General features: G+C 41.2%; 1 protein-coding gene across 1 annotated transcript; it reads left to right on the top strand.

The window, feature by feature from the left end:
* The first annotated feature begins 17154 nt into the window (after positions 1-17154).
* On the top strand, positions 17155-19311 carry tmsb2 (thymosin beta 2). Its single transcript, XM_069170778.1, has 3 exons — positions 17155-17287; positions 18424-18528; positions 18863-19311. Exons 2-3 carry the CDS (start codon positions 18429-18431, stop codon positions 18898-18900), a joined length of 138 nt encoding a protein of 45 aa, XP_069026879.1. The 5' UTR covers positions 17155-17287; positions 18424-18428; the 3' UTR covers positions 18901-19311.
* Positions 19312-19366: the final 55 nt, after the last annotated feature.

The raw sequence follows: 19366 nt of genomic DNA, 5'->3' as shown, positions 1-19366 counted from the left end.
GGACCTCCGTGCAGATGTCAGGGCCTGGAGTTTGGCGTTGTGCTGTCCAGGCTTCTTCCGCTGGTACCGTTGGGTCTTGTTTAGGATCGACGACCAGGGTGCAGTGATGCAACCCCTGTCAGCTTTAGCAAAAAGGATCTTCTGAGCTTTGTCCGGGTTGAGAGATGACTGGATTTATCCTTACAAGATCATCAAAAGTACTTCTTATAAGCAGAGCAGAGAGAGAGAATAAAACAATGGCGTTGTCGGTTGCAGGTGATAACTAGACTCAATTAGTCTCAAATAAAAGTACTTGTTCTTCACTAGGTTTAAGTTTACTTGGGGTTGATAAAAGTATAGAGCGTGATAACTCTAAAACGAACGGAAAGTGTGAGATTAACTTAAACAGAGAGGGACTAATGATAAATTTAAAGGTTAATCAGAAGACAAAAAGCCCGCTTCAGTTTGAGGTTTACAGTTTCATGAATGGCCCGGCTAGATTTGTCAATATCGGTTACACAAATACTTAATACAAGTTTATATTGTTAGCCAATATGAGTAACTAAAGACAGGCAGCAATTTGAATTCTGCATATTCTGCTCCACCACCCACAGAGTCAAGGCTCTAGGGGTCCTGTCCTATTGGGACAAATATCTATGAAGCAGCCTCTCGTCGGTGTCTAATCACCAAAATGTATTACTAAACACATTAATTTCTTCAATAAGTTATTTACTACTAATGATTTCTCCTTTATATACATGATTTTGAATATTTACTGTCATCTAAATGCAGGTAATTTTATATTTTATAGTTGTTATGTTTGTTGATAATTGTCATTAAACATAATGTAATTCTCTCTTCATGAAAGACCTGGATGAGAGGGGGAGAAAAAGGTGTTTCATTACGTATACTACTGAGGCTACATTTAGCTGAATGATACTCATGTTTCACTTCAGTGGGGTCAACAACAAATGTTTGTTTTAACACCAACTCAGACTGAGGTAGAAAATAAACATTTGGCTCCCAGATGTAGGAAGCCGGAGCAAACAGCGTTTGGTTGATGAGATCAGGACAGAGCTCCGTAGGAGTCAAACAAAACTCCAAACAACAACAACTCCGATGTTACACAAGAGCGACAAAACTCCTCAATTCGCTCCACTTGATCTGCACAGATCATCACTTAATCACAGGAACTCCTGCTGTGATTAACTGGACAGACAAGTGAGACTGGCACTTCATAACTAAAATGAGTATTATAATAACGATTGTCCGACAGAACAATGCTCTCCTGACATTCTCACCCCGGCGATTTCACAACAATTCACACTTCCATTCATGTGAATCTGATGACTCTGCTCCATGACTCCCATGTGAGCTCAACAACTCCCGTGTGACACAGAGCAGAAAATCGCTCACTTAGTTTAAATAATGAAGCTCTACCAGTCAATAGAACAGCTATATGGATTGTGACATCACTCCAGATGACAGTATATGCCTTGTGCATGTACTGTGCATGACCCCCTGCCATCTTTGACCTGTCAGAGGGATTTCACTTGAAAAATAGTAGGTGAGCTACTGGTGAGAAGATATTGCAGAGTTTAAAGGCTTATCAAATACTGAAACGTTGTACCAGTCCAAGTTTTTTCTCTCCCAATATCAATTATGATACCTCAGCAGGGTATCTGCCTATACTGAGTATCTCTCTTTATTCTGTTTTTAAAGTGAGTGTATCTCACCGCTTTGAACACAAAAGATTATCTTCAAGTCAGGTAAAATGAGGACGGGAATTCCTGTGGCCCTAAAGATTTTGTCAGCAGCCTACTATGACTGAATGAATGTAGCTGCATGAGTGGATAAGAAGGACTGAATACACACAGCATATAATGGTATTGACAAAAAAAAGCTGTATAGGTCTATTATCTCATGGCCAATACAATAATGACAATATAGCAACCAGCAATATATGTATGCCCACATACATACATATGCAAAGTAGAGTACAGTGGCAACAAAATGAATGTGTTTTTTTCTATTCACACCTGTCAAATTGAAAACATGCAGATGTCAGAAACACACCTATCTGCAGACCAATCAGAGTCATGTACGCGGCCCATGTAGGTGATGACAACAGGACATACAGTAGGTATGTCATGCAAAGTGTTTGAAATGCATTTGCAAAGTTGAAACATGAAACCAAACCAAAACTAACTGGATCCAATACAAGGTATCAAAAGCATGTACCCTAATTTGTTCTGACCATGGTCTGAACCTTTAGTTGTAAAAATCCTCTGAGTCTCAGAAAAATAAATTGTATAAATCAACCTGCAAATGTCTCATTGATTCACACCTTTTTTGTGTGATATTGAAGTATATTTAACTGCAGGTTAAAATGAGTATAATATCAATACTGAAGTGCTGCTTTGGAAAAAAAAAAAGTAATATCATGTCATATATATTTGTCTGATACCTCAGATCCGGTGAGGGAGCCAGTGAGTCAGAGAAAACAAAGGGATGTGGGAGACTTAAGCGGAAGGGGTGGTGACCCACGCCGGGGGTCAAGCATGGATTCACACCCTGTAGCATTGGCTTGAGAAAACACCACTAATCTGACCAGAGTAGGTCAGGTCAAATATATGCACACATTCTCAGGCAAGTACAACAGTCACGTGCATGCAAACACACACAAGCCCACACAAAGCTTACTCATAGCTTTGGCAGAGGTGCACAGGCTGCTTCACAGCATTGGCAAAACGACATATTCAAAGGCGTGAAAGAGAGGGAGAGGAGGGGAAGCGGGGGGAGTTTATCAAAGGATCATTTGGAAAACATCTGGGCCCACAATCAGTATCACCCTCCCTCTAATTAACTTTCCCTGCATCCTCATTTTTGCTCTCCATCCTGTCCTCTCTATCTTGTGTCTTTTCCAACAACAAATCTCTCCTCTGCTCTGCGTCTGATCACCATCCTCCTACCATCTTCTTCTTCTCTTTCAGAGCACCAAGAGGCCCATATTTCTCCGGTTTGGCTCTAATGGAAGCAAATGCAGAAGCACACATGCACGAACATGAAAAAAAATGCGCGCGCGCACACACACACACACACACACACACACACACACACACACACACACACACACACACACACACACACATACACACACACACACACAACAGAAGGACACAAATATACACACATGGTTTGATGTAAGGTTGGTTTCTAATGCCATCGTCATGGAAACACTCCCTCGCTCCTTTGCTTGCACAAACGAACAGCGAGCATATCCCAGGAATCTGTGTGGATTCTTATGTAACTAGACAAACCCCACGCACATATCAGGAGGGAGACAGACAGACAGATAAATGGCAGTGAGTCAGTGCCAGACCACGTAGTGAGAGCATCTGTCATCAACGTTATACCTTTCACTCTGACAAGAACAGTATGTACTGCTGTGTTGCTTCAGCCTCATTATAAGGCACACTCCACCACACACGTGCACGTACACCCCCCCAAACACACACACACACACACACACACACACACACACACACACACACACACACACACACACACACACACACACACACACACACACATAAACACACTCTCTCACTCTCTCTGTCTCACACACACACACACACACACACACACACACACACACACACACAGAAACACATCAGAGGCTTCCTCAGTGCTCCACTACGGAGTGAGAGGTGGAAATAGCTGTTCAACTAGTTATGGCAACACCCCTGGCTCATGTATCAGCATACTAATTACTTCTTTTCCTCCCTGAGGGGGCTGAACATGGATATTGGGTAAGTGGGGAGAGGAGGGCTGGACAAATGAGAATGGGGTCAGTAGAGGTATCACTATGGATATAATGAAGTGACTGGTAATTTCTCGTGGCAGAGCAACGCGGGGAGGAAATCATGTAGGAAACTAAAGGGGCGATAACGACTTGCGATGGCTTATTTATATGCAGCGTACGTGTTGAAGTGTGAAGGAATGAGCAAAGTGCAAGTGTGAAAGAACATCAGTACATGGCATGGTAGATGTGCTTGCTGTGGAAAGGGGAAGGCGATGTCGTGTACCAGGATGTTGCCCTCTACCTCCTCTGCCACTTGTTTACTTTAGCAGGCAGGGTCTATTTAATGTTTTTTTTTTTTTTTTTTTTTTTTTTTATCAGCCTTAGTGCTGCAGTGATACATTTGATGTGGGTTTGGATGATGCATTGTTCTCACTGGTGTTTCATACGTTGATCAAAACAGGATACCAAATGGTTGAAAAGGTTGAGAAAGGTTTGATTTGTGAGTCACTGTGGATGAATTTCCAGCAGGTTGATCCAAAGGGCCATGTTCAGTTGTCTCTATTCAGACACCTCTGATGTACGCTGACGTCAGGCTTACTTACTGCAGAAGTTAAAACTCTTGGTACTGGGTTGTAACACTCAACACAGTCACATTTAGCAGGCTGCAAAGGATCTACAAGGGGGAGCTGTTCACTCTCTGTCAGACAAATTCACATGAAAGACAGGAAGATGAGGGCAGTAGAAGCTTAGGTAGATATATACTTGTGCATTAACTTGTATAGCCTCGGTGATCCTTCGGTAAAAAGTGTAAATAGGTCTCAAGGCAACACTTGCCCAAGCTATAGCACATGAGAACTGTGATTGGCCAGCATGGGTTGCTCGTGTTTTCCCCTACACATTTCTGATGCCATTAGAAATTGATCAGAGTGAATACAATATTCAGCAAACACGGAAAAAGAAACCCATGCATCTACCAAAGAGGCAGCACATCTCTCTATTAGTGCATGTAACAAAATAAATATGGAGGCTGCACGAAACACACTCATGGTGAAACAATGGCAGAAGAAATACCTTCCCATTCTTTCACTTGCCACAAAGTCGATGGAAGAACGCAAACACAGAGCCCGCTGGAGTAGAATTAAAGCAATCTTTTACAGTGGTGGGAGAAGCCCAACGCTGCGCTATACATCAAAGCCCGCAGCACCCCCATTAAATTCAGCCAGTCTTTGTATGTGTGTGCGTTTCAGATTTTTCATGTTTTATTTCATCTTTATAGCCTTTCTCAAGTGAATTCTGTTTAAAGCTGTGGGACAAAAATGACCATTCACTTCCTTTTCTAAACTGTAAACAATGCCTGAAGCTATTAGGAGCATTTTGGATTTGATGCCATCAGTGGGAAAACTGTGAACAATATGTAATAATGCATTACCATCAGTGGTGGAAAAAGTATTCAGGTTTTTTACAAAGGTAAAAGTACTAATACCGCACTGTGAAAAAACTCCACTACAAGAAACAGTCCTGCATTCAGCACCTTATTTAATAAAAGTATTGTCAGCAAAAATGTCCTTTTCGTATCAAAAGTAAAAGTACACACTATGCAGAAAATGCTCCATTTTACTATTATATATGATTTTTTTTTGTATCATTATTACTGTGCATTTTACTGCATTACTTTACTTTACTTTATTTTAACTACTTTATGTTGTACATATGGTTTAATCTCCAGTAACGGATCATAATTCATAAGATCATCATATGTTTCTGTTGTTTCTGTTCTGTAAGAACCACATATCTCTAAAGAGTCAACAAGCTCAGAAAAACAAGGAATTTTCCAGCAAATCCAAGTGGGTTATAAAGTTTTTTTTTTTTTTGTTTTTTTAGTTTAAAAGGTAGGAGAACTTTCTCGGCCCATCTAATCCTCTTAGTTTATCAGAACATTTTTTAATTCAAAATCACCAAATTTGGAGCACTCACAAGACAGGAAGGGTATGAAAAGTGCCATCTTAAAAGTGACAGGTAACTCAAGCTGTAAACCAATTAAAATGGAGTAAAAAGTACAATTTTTGTCTCCAAGATTTAGTGGAGTGGAAGTATAAAGCTGCATAAAATGAAAAGTAAAGTACACATACCTCATATTTTGACTTAAGTACAGTACCTACTTTTGTAAATATGCTTAGTTACATTCCCCCACTGCTTACTGGTAGCTTATGTCTCCACCAAATCAACTCGACAACGTAATTCAGGGTTAGCATTAGAGTTGAATTTATCACATAACAGGTCTCATTCATTCAAACAATAGGAAAATTAAAGCCAGAGAAAGCAGCGGTTTATATTCAAATATTGCTGAAGTAAATGCTGAAACTGTTAATCTGAGCATCTGTCTATGAGCTGCCTGTCTGTTTTCACCACGGTGATGAACAGTTCAATCTCTCCAGCTTTTCTTACAAGCTGCTTCAAGGAGGTGAGGTGAGCAGGTATGGTAATTGGTGACCAGTGGCTCACCCACAGTTGGCTCCTCGAGATTGTCATGTTTGTGAAAAGCATCCTTGAGGAGCCGTGAGGCCAATCATCTCTTCTACTCCGAGACAGAGTACATCTGTTTGTGGCGCAGCCTGTGGTGCATGAAATCTGACTGTCGGGGTCCGCTGACGCACCTGTCTGCATACACGCGATGACGCATTTTCTCTCTCACACACACACACACACACACACACACACACACACACACACACACACACACACTGCAGCTGGTAATTGGGCTCATGAAGCCAAAGGACAAGAAGAGCAAAATCTCACTTCCTGTCTTTGTGTAGTGTGCAAGTGGTTTTCTGTGTTTCACTTCAGATGCCCTGGCATACTCTGGCCCTGTCCTAAAACCAGGCAATTTCCTGTGAAGCCATCCAAGTGTGACAGCAGCAGGTGCCTAATGGGCAAGGCTTAGGAAACAGGGCATTAGCACAATCCAGCAAACTCAATTGTATTAATCCTCGGGATTAGCAGCTTTAATTCTCGACACGTTTCCAGTTTAAAAAGTCTTATTTCTTTGCTGAAAATGGAAGCGGCACGTGAGGTGAACATTCAACTATTTGAAGTGTCGCAGAAGAGTTTCTTCCTTGTTTGGTTGTTTAAACTTCAGCCTGTGGCCATGAAAACACATTTTCTTGTTACAAAATAGCAAGAAGCTGCTGCAGAACATGTGTGACCACAAGTCTGGTACTGTTTTTAAGATGCACCTTCAAATTTCTGGTTTACCTGTCAGTCTCATGATGAATCGTGGTTCTTACTAATTAAGTCTACGATCAATCCCATGCTGATACTAAAGACCTCCTATCTTAACCCCGCTCTGCACATTGCCCCTAAGACCACTGACAACTGACAGCTTTAATCTCCCTCCCTGCTGCCCTTCTTCCATCTCTCTTACACACACACACACACGCACACAGACACAGACAGACAGACAGACACACACACACACACACACACACACACACACACACACACACACACACACACACACACACACACACACACACACACACACACACACACACACACACACACACACAGCTTTCGAATAAGGGATTTAGATTACAGCGAACAGTGCTAGCTTCATGATGATGAAGTGTGTGTACTCTGAGGGTGAGCCTTATTGGAATTCATATGATGTTTGTTGACTCCCTTCATATAAACAGGTGGCTGTGTGGAGATAACGCACAGCATATTGTGTCGACGCACACACGCACGCACATCCGGTGTTGTCTGTGTGTCTGTGCGTGTTTTTTAAAAATCCTAAAGCAGTCGGAGGGACATTTATTAATCTCTCTATTTCAGAAGAAGAGCGCCAAAGCCTTTCAGGTGTATGAGCAGGGATTCCTGAACAGATGTTACCGCGTATCCACCCAACATAGAGCTGCAACAACAAAACCAAACCAGCTTTGTTTTGTTGCCACTGCTGCAAAAAGGTGCAGAATAAAAAGTTCCATCTTTGTGTTCCCCCGTCCTCTACCTCCTGTTTTCTCCTTGCCGTACTTCCAGTTTATTATCATGGCTCAAATGCACCTGTTTAGAAGTCAGAGAAGTAGTCTAGATGTGCCTGACAGGAAGAGGAATACTTTTGTTTAGAAAAGGAAGGATGAGGAGAGGTGGTGAGTTGTGTGTTTTTCTTTTTAGATGTCCAAGTCACATGTAAGCACACACCCCCCCCCCCCACACACACACACACACACTCACACACCCACACCCACACACACACACACACACACACACACACACACACAAATTATTTATTTAGCTTCTCATTGTCAAGGTAACAAGAACCCGATCGTCATCTCAGCGATCTGCATTTCCTCTCATCATGAACTGACGATCAGAATAAAACAGAGACACTGAGTATGTGTGTGTTTTTCCTTTTCCAAAAAAAGTGTGTGTGTGTGTGTGTGTGTGTGTGTGTGTGTGTGTGTGTGTGTGTGTGTGTGTGTGTGTGTAAACTTGAGTCTTGCTGTAAGACTGCTCATGTTTTTGATCCTCATAAAATGTGTTTTTGTTTTTTTTGTCTTTCTGCCAATGTCTTGGCTTCCTTTACTGACCCTACGTCTACATGCTGACCTTTCCACTTCACATCCAGTGGCAGACCAACCTCCGTATTGATCTCTGGTTTCAAAGGCTCAGAACCACGAATTGACAGAGATAACAGAGCCATCACAAGTGAATCAAACACACTTCAGTACAAAGTTCTTTATATAAGTTTTTTTTTCCCTTTCTTACGGCAAAATAATATTCATCTTAAATGTGTATATGAATACTACAGAACAATGTACGTATCCTAAAAAATGTCCATCTGGATGTTAATGTTGGGTCTCCGATTGCTTTGCCTCCCTCTTCTATTTCTGTCCGTTGAAGGCTGTAAGCGGTGCCGGAGAGCGAGACAAGGTGAGGTTGCAGTTTCTTGGTCACCAGTAGATGTTTGTACAATGAGTTATAAATAATAGGGGCTGCTTTAACAATACCGCTCTCTTTGAAAAGGCACTATGACTCACTCAGCCCACACAGCATTTATCTGAATATTACAGTAAACCACTAAAAAGTCCTCTTACTGTATGAGCTCACAAAGGACTCCATTATCACTGGCTATTGACAGAGGGACATTGGCACAACAAAATACATGTTCTATTTTATTACAGAGAAAGTGCAAATAAAATACTTTTCTGCTGTTAGAATAAACAAGGAAGGGTGCTTTACAACAGAATGATGAAGAGATACACTTCAGAAATGTACCATAAATGTGTTTTTTTCTCTGTAATGTGAAGTTATTTTGGAGTCCAATTCCTGTAAAAGGTGAGCTACCTGTTAGGTTTTAAACTTTTAGCCGAGCACAAGCACTGCTGAGTCAAGTCAATTAACAAGAAATCTGACTGAGCCAGAAAACCAATCAATACCTGTTTGCATGCATCACATCTCTTTTTCACTCTTGTTTGCCATCGGAGACTTTAGAAGTGACATGTTAAGACATCCTAGAGTTCTGCTCCAATGAAATCCTAATACAACACTCCTGCTGTAGCACAACGCTGGCAAACTAGTGCAAAAACTAAAAACACATTTATTAAAGGATGACAAGTGCACTCAGAGTCAGTCTAACAGCCAACTCGTGTGTATTTAAATAAAAAATAACTTTACTGAGCAGTTGAGTTCACGTTTTAAATTTCTCAACATGCCTTTTGCCACAAGTAAAAATATATTTGCAGAGTGATGCTGAAGTTACATCAAAGTAAAAATTCATGTGGGGAAGAGTTAATAAGACATATTCTTCTTAATTTGCTCGACCACAGATCCCAGAGGAATAAAGAGGAAACTGTGGCTACTTTAACCTGCAACACTACCAAAGTCCCAGAGCAGATACCAAATGTGAATCTTTTATCAGGTATTTTCATTTTGTACATGCTACATTTTACACTTAGAGCCTTTCTAAAAAAAAAAAAAAAAAAGAAGTTATGGGATTCCTGTATTGTTAACACTGAATGCACATGACTGAACAACTAAGGCAACTTGCACACATATGACTTTGCCTCTAGCCACACTAAAAGAGATAAGGAATATGAATGACTTTTAAAAGGAGGGTTTTAAAGAGGACATGCTGGCTCGCAGCTGGAACCTGGGGTTACTGTTCTCGCACTATTGATGGTCCCTTTAGTAATTTGCATAGCTGAAAACAGCATTGCTATGATAAAACCCAATGTCCCTACACATTAGGGGCAATATGTTTACTGTTATCATCCTTTTATCAATGACACTTCCACATGTCTCCCAGGGACATATTGCTTTAAATATATTTTCCTCTCAGAGTTTCTCTCAGTAGCTCTTTTCTATTAATTTGTTTATAAATTTACAATGTCCACAGGGTTTTGTGTTGTAAGCAGGCTTTGAATTTGGTGCGATATCAGCTCCCTCCTCTGTTCATTTACATGTGCTTGTACTTGTGTATGTATTACGCATTTGTTGGGAATTTGTCAAGTTTGTAGATGCCAGAGGTTTGGGTACACAGTATCTGCTCTGCCAGCATGACAAGCCTGCCGTAGAGGGCTAAAGAGGCGATACAGGCAAATTACACCAACGAAGAATAAAAATGTATTCAAAATATACATAGAAATACAGTAATCTAAGATATAATCCCTCCTACTGCAGTGCAAATCTTCCACTGCTTCCAGAGCACGACAGTTATTCAATGAGAAGGATGCTTGTCTGAGTTGAATCCGTCTCTGATTTGTCCAGCTCTTAAAACATAAACGTTACGGCCCTGAACTGTGAGTACAAACTGGCAGAATATTTGTTCACTGTTCAAAAGAAGAGATAGTTCTTTTACAAACGCGCCGAGCATCCACTGTCTGCTCATTTACGGACAGACTCAAAAATCCAGGAAAGTGTCACTGGACAACAGCAGCAATAAAAAAAAATGATATACAATATGTGTCAAATACAGAGTAGAAAATACTGTAGATCTGAAATGATTGCTATAATGATTGTCAATATATAATTTATAGTGCGGCATCTCCCTTTAATGTCTTTCCTACTCCAAAGTTTTGTCTTGTTTTGTGTCTTTTTAAAAACTCTTTATTTAAGTATTCCCTGCAAGAACAACAGAAGAACTGTGTTGTTTTAACTCACAGACAACATGAAGCCTGTTATTCTAAAGCAACCGACCCCCAACCTTTTTTTCCTCTCAGAACAAAATAAAAGTGTCCGAGAGCAACTCATGTTTAGTAGCATATATTCATCGCTGAGCTCCACCAAACCAGCTGAATAAGCTTCTTTTATGTGAACAATAACAAATTGATACTCAACACACACAGAGTCCCCTGTTCTAAAGGATGCCGCAGGAATCACAACACTGCACATCTGGATTTGAAGCAGAGTGAAGTCTCTGCAGCACAATATATCCCATCGCAGACAACAGCAAAAATGTTCAAGCGGTCAGTGAATGTGCACCCTGAGTTCAGGTATATGCAGTAAAACGTGTCGCTTCCAACTGACATGATCCTGATACTGTGGACTCATCCATCCCTTTTCAAGATTTGTTCCTGCTTTCTCGATATAATCGTGAGAATTCCCTCTGATACAGGGATTATAAAACTGCATTACGGCAACATCATTTACTATCTGATTGTTATTTTAATCGCCAGTGATGAAAAACTATGCAGCACAGTCAATGCCGGTTTCCTTAAGGCGAGAGATTACTCTCAATAGCCTTCCTGCTTTTAGTTTTAACAAATGAGTAAATATGTTTGTTGTGTCACTCATTTGTTTGCTTAATTCGCGTGGATTTAAAGGACTGATCATTTGCTTAATCCATTCAAGCCTTCAGTTGTGTGCATGCTTAATTTGCTGCGTTTATCCCTGAGAGAAAGTAGAGGAGGAGATGAGGAAGGAGGCTGTTAAAGGAGAGGAAATACATCAAGGATATTTACTTTGATGTGTTTGCAAACAAAGTTGAAGCTCACCCCAAAAGTAAGGATATTTGAGGACAACACACTATTATGGGCACCAAATTCAGGTATTGACATTACTTCCTGTTACCTGATAAAGTGTGTTACAAAGTTTTGTTTTGGTTGTTTATAGCTTTGCTGTAATCTTCCATCTCTTTCTCCCTCATCTCTTTCTCCATCTCTCTCCCCTGTTTCCCTCCTTCTCCCTCTTTTCATCTCTGTCACTGTCCTCCAGCTGGCGAGGTGAGATAACTCCTCCACACCGAGATACTCTCGGCTCATTGGCCGGCTGATGGAATGCAGGGCACCAATCAAACGCTGCATCATTAGTCGAGGAGATCATGAGCTGAGGCAGAGCGCTTATCTGGTCTTCCTGATCCTGCGCTGTCCCAAACCCCGTCCTACAATATCCAACAAGTCTCCTGCAAAACACTCAGCCCTGGTTAGTCTGCATAATGGCTCCGTTTTGTTTAACACCTAATTCCTCTTTTAAATGTAATCAGACTTGTTTGAGAGGCGACTCAGCACTCTTCCAGTGGCTGACAAAGAAAACGATTATTTTCTAAGGCCTTTGCATATCTGCGTTCCAATTCCTTCATTCAGTTGGTTTAAGGCTGATAAAAGTGTTGGGCAGGATGTAATTTGTGTGAGTGTGGTTAGTAATTACACTTCAGCCTGAGTTATTCTTGTTAAATAACAATGTCTCCTCTCTTTTGTTTGGGGCTGCAAATAGTCCACTCTGTTTCCAGCACTTCAAATCATCGTCCATCAACTTGAATGATGAAAAATTACTTAACCTGCTTGCAAGTGTGCATGTGTGCAGGTATGTGTCTGTGCCGCTGCCTGTTACCAGGTTACCAACACTTCTCCATCCACCAGACCACAGGAAGACAAATATGAGAGAGAAAGGAAAACATTGTTGAAGGAATAGTTTGACACAAATTCATGTTCGTGTCAAGAGAGGAGAAAACTGATCTCACTGTCACGTTTGTATGACAGGCTAACTATAAGGCTATGCAGAGGCAAACAGCTATTCTGACTCTTTTCAAAAAGTACATTTTCTTGCCAGCTCCTCAAAATCTTACTTTTAGACACACAATTAACATGTATCTGGTTTGTTAATCCATGAAAAAACTAAAGTGTAATAAAAACACGATGTGGTTTGACCAGCAGTTTGCTACTGTAACATCTTGCCCAGATAACCTGGACATAATGAGGCAGCTGCAGCCCCACTTTGCCCAAAGCTAACAGAAACAAAGATGACAGGCAGTGAAAAAAAGGAAAAAAAAAAAAAAGTTTGCACAATTTAATAATTCATGCTCTCGATTTTGAAATTTGTACAACAAAATACTAGTTTGTTTGGCATGGCTTAGTCAGTCATCTGTAAATGTGATGCATCAGGATTATGAGGAAGAGCTGGATGCCATCCTTAGTATCATCAAATATTTACGTCAAAAACATCTGTCAGCCTGTAAAATACAGGCCTCAAAGATGGCACGTTGTGTAACAAATCAGAGAGATCCATAGTGGCAGGTACACACAAGACAAGACTGACGGCATGAAGGCCATGCTAAATTGAAGGCACAGATAATAAATGTGATAGCATAAAGAGCTAAATCATACACACAAGTATATTGAATTTCATATTCATATTAAAGTCATTCTTCTCTTCATCTTCACATGAATACCTGGTTACAGGGCTATTTTTTGTCTCAACTAGATAATGGTTAAAGCATTTACACATTTGCTTGTCCCTTAACTAATCCACTTCATCATGCTGCTTTGAGATACAGTTTGATCTCAGGATGAAGGACTCGTCACTCTATGGTGTACACTCTGCTACATATTGTACACTCTGTTCGGTTGGTCTTTATTTATGTGCAGGCAGCAGCACTGGTAGATATTAATATACAAAGATGCTCTGGGCAGATTACTCGTGTACTTATGTTCAAAGTTTGTTTTTGTTCAAAATACCTAGTCTTAGATCCAACAACAGGTAAGGTTTCTAGGTGCCACTTGGGCGAAATGAGAAAGGATACAGGAGGCTATATTATTACAGCCCTTTATCTTGGAATGACCAGCAGGCTAGATTCAATCTAGCTTCTTTCATCTCTCCAACCAGTTTAAAACAAAAGCTAACTGCAGTTTTTAAACCACAAAATGTTCTTGCTTTAATGTATAATTAATTCCCTGTGATACATGATTTATGATTCTGTTCTTTGTGTAATGTCTTGTTTTGTATTTGATTGTATAAGTATGGTATTGAGAGGCAACTTTGCTGCCTCCTTGGCCAGATCACCATTATGAAATAAATTGTATCTCAACAAGTTTTTTCCCTGGTTAAATAAAGGTTAAATTTGCTGTTGAAAACAAACTCTTTGCAGTAAATACCTGAATACAACACATGTACTCTTTTCTCCCTGACCTGTTACCCTAAATTACCGGCATTCATTTATCATCATTTGTCTGACAAACTATTAACCTTCAACATGAATTAAAAAGTCTGTGTTAAGAAAACATGGCACAGTTTAGTCACAAAGCTGCAGTTTGAAATGTAGACTGCATGCCTATTTGCCACATTTCTAACAGTATATCTTGTTTTACTTGATGCTTCACTGCTGAATTGACAAATATCCATACAACCTCCATTTCCACTCATCTCCTGTTGTCTCTCATTGTCGAGCTGAAACCACTGAGACTTTACTTTCTATTGAGAAACAAGTATGGGCTAAAACTGTGTTTGGAAAAGTGTGAGGATTTTTTTTTTTTAATCACATTAGTGACAGTAGACTCCAAAGCTGTTACAAGGTGTTAGTTAGTGCTGGAGGATGAGCGCGCCCTGGTGGTTCCTCAAAGACTGTTGGTCTCAATGCAGCGCCAAGCCTGCAAATTCTAAACAGTCCTCTGCTGCCATCCTGTGTTTAGTCCACATACGGACATGAGAGTTTTTCATGTTTAGTAACAAAGCCCTTGTGAGTGTAACACATATCTGCCTGCCTGCCTGCCTGCCTGCCTGTCTGTCTGTCTGTCTGTCTTTAGAAACCTGTACGTTGTTTCTACCTTCTGGTCTTATAGGACATCAGTGTGTGTCCATCTCTGCCAATACTTTTCATCAAGACATTGTCAAACAGGAGGAGACCAACTTGACCCCACCAAAGGTTTACTAATCTATCACCACCCACCAACAAGCAGTAGGTTGTCCGATTTTTCTGACAGGTCATTTGGCTGCTACGCCTGACCTTTGTCAGTGTGCATCTTGTCTCCAAGCTTCTAATATGATAACATTTTGAACACAAAGGTTAATAGGAGGGCAGAGCAAATTAGAGAAGGTCAAAGATATTTTCTCCTCAGCAAAATCACTAAGAAACAAACAACTTAATGGAACCACGTGGCTGAAAGGCTGAATTAGTGTGTGATTTGGAGAGCATTGGAATATAATGAACTCCAAAGGGCAATCACGTAGGTTAGTTTGGGTCATTTAGGTACTGGGTGTGGCATTCAGTGAGCCTCGTGTCCCGTCAATGTGTAACAAGACTGCAGGTTATTATCCATCTTGTTTAAATGTGGGAAATTCAAATGCACAATGGGTCTTACTAATTGAAGCAATTCAAGACTCTAACCAGTAGATGGTGCTGCAGCCGATTTACAGAGCACTCAGGGAGTGAATGATCTCATTATGACGACATAATCCAGTAAAACCCAGTCATCCAGTAATATGATGTCACACCTTCACAGACCGCCTAATGTGCTGCAATTTGCTTGACTCATTGTATGGTTTCGAGGGTTGAGGTCATGTTGAAAGAGCAGAGTGATAGTGTGTAGGTCATCTGCAGAGCATCGTGACATGCAGTTCATGGCAAACTCAACACATGGTTCAGGTCCAACAATTAGCACTGAATGAGCAGTATCACAAGTAGCACTAGTGGTTCCAGCAAGGGTATCATTCCAAAATGTCCAAATAATGATGCAAAATTGTTGTAAAACATTAGAGTGAGAAAGTGAGAGAATAATATATGAACATAACAGATCTATACAAAACTTATTTGCAACATTTTAGACAATAATTTACAAGGATAAGTCGACACAATTCAAATACTGCTAAAGAGGAGTGTGTGTGTGTGTGGTGTGTGTGTGTGTGTGTGTGTGTGTGTGTGTGTGGTGTGGTGTGTGTGTGTGTGTGTGTGTATGTGTGTGTGTGTGTGTGTGTGTGTGTGTGTGTGTGTGTATGTGTGTGTGTGTGTGTGTGTGTGTGTGTGTGTGTGTGTGTGTGTGTGTGTGTGTGTGTGTGTTGCCATTTTATGTCAACTGTCAAATCATATACCACTGACTCATCATCATCTTGCTATTCTGAGATGAGCTATCTTCTTTGAGACAGATTTCCCCAGCAGCTGCCATCTGTAACTGGACCTCTGGGAAGATTAAACAGTAAACGACCAGCAGGCTTCATGATGTCACCAGAGGACCATGAGCTTTACGCAGAACGGCTTTATTAGCACATGATGTGATCAAGAGCTGCTTGATCAGTCGCAAAATAAAGGATGTGACAAATAAAAACACACATACACACAATAACTAACTGACTAACAATTATCACCACTATCAATTATTTTCTTGTTTTTCTAATTAATTATATAATTTATAAGATCTGAGAGATTTGTGAAAACTGCTTAAGTGCAAGTTTCTGTATTAACATGCCTTGTTTTGTCAGACTAACACCCCCAAAACTCAGAAAGGATCAGTTTACCAGTTTAAAGACAGATACAAAAAGCAAATATTACAAATATTACTAATAGGAGTCGCTGTGCAGCCAGACATGATCTGGTGCTCATACCATCTTATACCATTAAATTATATTATTTTAATTTTTTATTTTTAAAGACATCTCTTATTAAGAATAGGCATATAACAATAAACATTAAGGAAATAAACAGGGTTTCCTGCTGTGCTATTACTCAATGTAGGGATGTCGGCCCACCTTAAGTCTATAAACACTGATAAACTGATAAAGTGCAGTTGCAGTGCATCATTTCTCAGTGAAACCTTGTGATTGGCTATTGAAATGGATAAAATCCAAATCCCAGTACCTCATGCAGTCTCTGACTTACTCAGCAAAACACAAAGACAAGCTATAACACACACCGTGTATTATCTAAATAATTAATCCTAATCAATCTCCGATGATCTACAGAGAGCATCTGTTTCCTATCAGCAGTTGCTCTCCTCTCGTCTTTTCCCTCGAGAACATGAATATTGACGACATGGAGGAAGGATGACCAGGCTCTCAGTCTCTCTCTCTCTCTCTCTCTCTCTCTCTCTCTCTCTCTCTCTCTCTCTCTCTCTCTCTCTCTCTATCGCCCCCCCCCCCCCCCCCCTCCCTCTTATACCAAAACCCTGGATGCAGGCAGGCGTGCACACACCGGCAGATTCACTCAGCTTCCGTATCGCTCTCCTTCCTCCATCTCTGTGTCTCTATCCCTCCCTACTCTCTCCTCCGGCGGATTTTAGCCCACTGCTGTGTGGAACATCGGTAAGAGAGCCTTTCTTTCAGTGTGTTCTTTCGTCTCTGTGTCCGTGTGTCTCGTTCTGGTTCTGTTTTACTCGTACTCAAACAAAGGATTGGGGTGTGGCTGGATGGGTAGAAGCTGGCTGCTAATGGCAGCAGTGAAATGATGTGAGAGAGGGATGTCGAGGAAGATGATGATGGTGGTGACAAAGGAACAATAGAGCAAATGTTTGGATAGTTGGATAATCGTTTACTGATTAATTGAAAAGGGGGAGATTGTGACTGCTGCTGTTCATACTAATGCTTGGCAGAGGTGGAGAGCTACAGACACCATTTCTAGCTGAGGGAGATGAAGAAAAGATTGAGGGGGCCTCGCTTCAAAAAACTGGATATTTTAAAATTCTGGCCACGTGCCCAGCATGTCTATTTCTATGTCACAGTGATTCTATTAGGCCCCATTCAAATTCACACTAGTGAGAATAATTTGACAGAAGCTTGGTGTGCAAATGACTGGCTGCAGGCTTATGGGCTTGTCACATTTCCACAGCAGCTTCTGACAGAGCGGCGGTTCAAACATATGTGACTGGCTAGACTGTACAAGACAGATTAGTCAGACCTGAGGCTAGGTTAGAGAATATGACTGCAGTGGAGCCTGTGGAGCATTGCCTCCAACCACGAGGCTGCAGGGGTGGATGCAGAGAGAGAGAGAGAGAGAGAGAAAGAGAGAGAGAGAGAGAGAGGAAGAGGGAGAGGATGCAGAGCAGGAGAACAAAGACTTGAGCCTCAGAGAGGGAAAAGCAGAGACAAAGGAAAACTCGGTAAAAAAAAATAGGCACATGTTAGTTACATAGTCATTTTGCAGAAATGAATATCGAGACAGAGAGTGTGTGGGCGGCAACCACGACTCTCAGGCATCCATTTGGACGTAGTCTGAGATGCACATAGCTGTCATAGCCACTCCCTTTACATGCAATCGGTTACAAAGATGATGTTAAAACCCCGACAGGTACCAACGTATTGGGTACTTCTCACTTTTCTAATCACTACGCAGATTTGAATTATTAATATATGCCTGTCTATAATGCTACGCTTTACTGTCAATATGATGCTTGACAGGAAAGGTCAAACGTGTGCTCAGGTGTCTCTCTCACCCTCCTCAGCCAAAATGTCTGACAAGCCTGACATGACTGAGATCGCCCGTTTCGACAAGACAAAGCTGAAGAAAACGGAGACAAAAGAGAAAAACCCTCTGCCCACCAAAGAGAGTGAGTGTCCCTCGAGTGTTTGCGTGTGTGTCTCTGAACAGCATTTAAAGCCATACAGCCTTAATCCCCCCCCACCACCACCACCACCACCACCACCACCACCCACCCCACCCCACCCCTGCAACAATTTCCCAGTCAGTACCTCCTCATCATCACTTCCAGGGATGTCAAAAGACCACATGCTCAGCAAGCAGAGCAACAAAAACAAATAACTGCAACATCAGCACATCAGCTCATTGAGATACAGCAAGTCATACAGCAGCGTCCTCTCATATATTCCTGAAACGAGCGCCTGCCAACAGTGTCGGGTTTTTTTTCTTCTCTTCTTTTGCAGCCATTGAGCAGGAGAGGAAAGGCGATGCCACACCTTGACTTCAGCACATGAAGAAAAGAAGCTGAGATGCCACAGCAAAAAGCACTTTCTTTTGATTATCACAGTATTTGAATCTTGTACATTGTCTTCAGAAAAGGGTGTTCTTGAGCTCCCTGGGGTGCTACAAGGGTATATGGCATCCTCACATGGGAGGATCTCTTACCACTCAAAAAAACTTCAGCCTGGGTGCCTGTCTTGTACAGTCAGCTTAAAGCTAATGTGTCTCCAATATTGCCAAACTGCGGAGTGGTGGAGTGATGTAGCACAGAGGGACGGGCAGGCATCCAGGCTGTGGGGGAGGTGGGGGTTGTCTACAGACATGGGAACAATCAAAGTCTAATGTGGGATGTTTTCTTAATAAACTTTTTACTTTTCTTTATGAAATAAACATGAAGACATGGAACCAGTCAGTCCTGTGCATTCTGCTGCCTCATTTAAGTGGATACGCAAATCAAGACAAATCCA

The sequence above is a fragment of the Embiotoca jacksoni genome, unplaced genomic scaffold (assembly GCF_022577435.1).
Source record: "Embiotoca jacksoni isolate LCO1_2020_lvr unplaced genomic scaffold, fEmbJac1.0.p SCAF_5, whole genome shotgun sequence".
Lineage (NCBI taxonomy): Eukaryota > Metazoa > Chordata > Actinopteri > Embiotocidae > Embiotoca > Embiotoca jacksoni.
The sequence above is the reverse complement of the archived record's forward strand: the minus strand, read 5'-3'. Positions and strand labels throughout refer to the sequence as shown.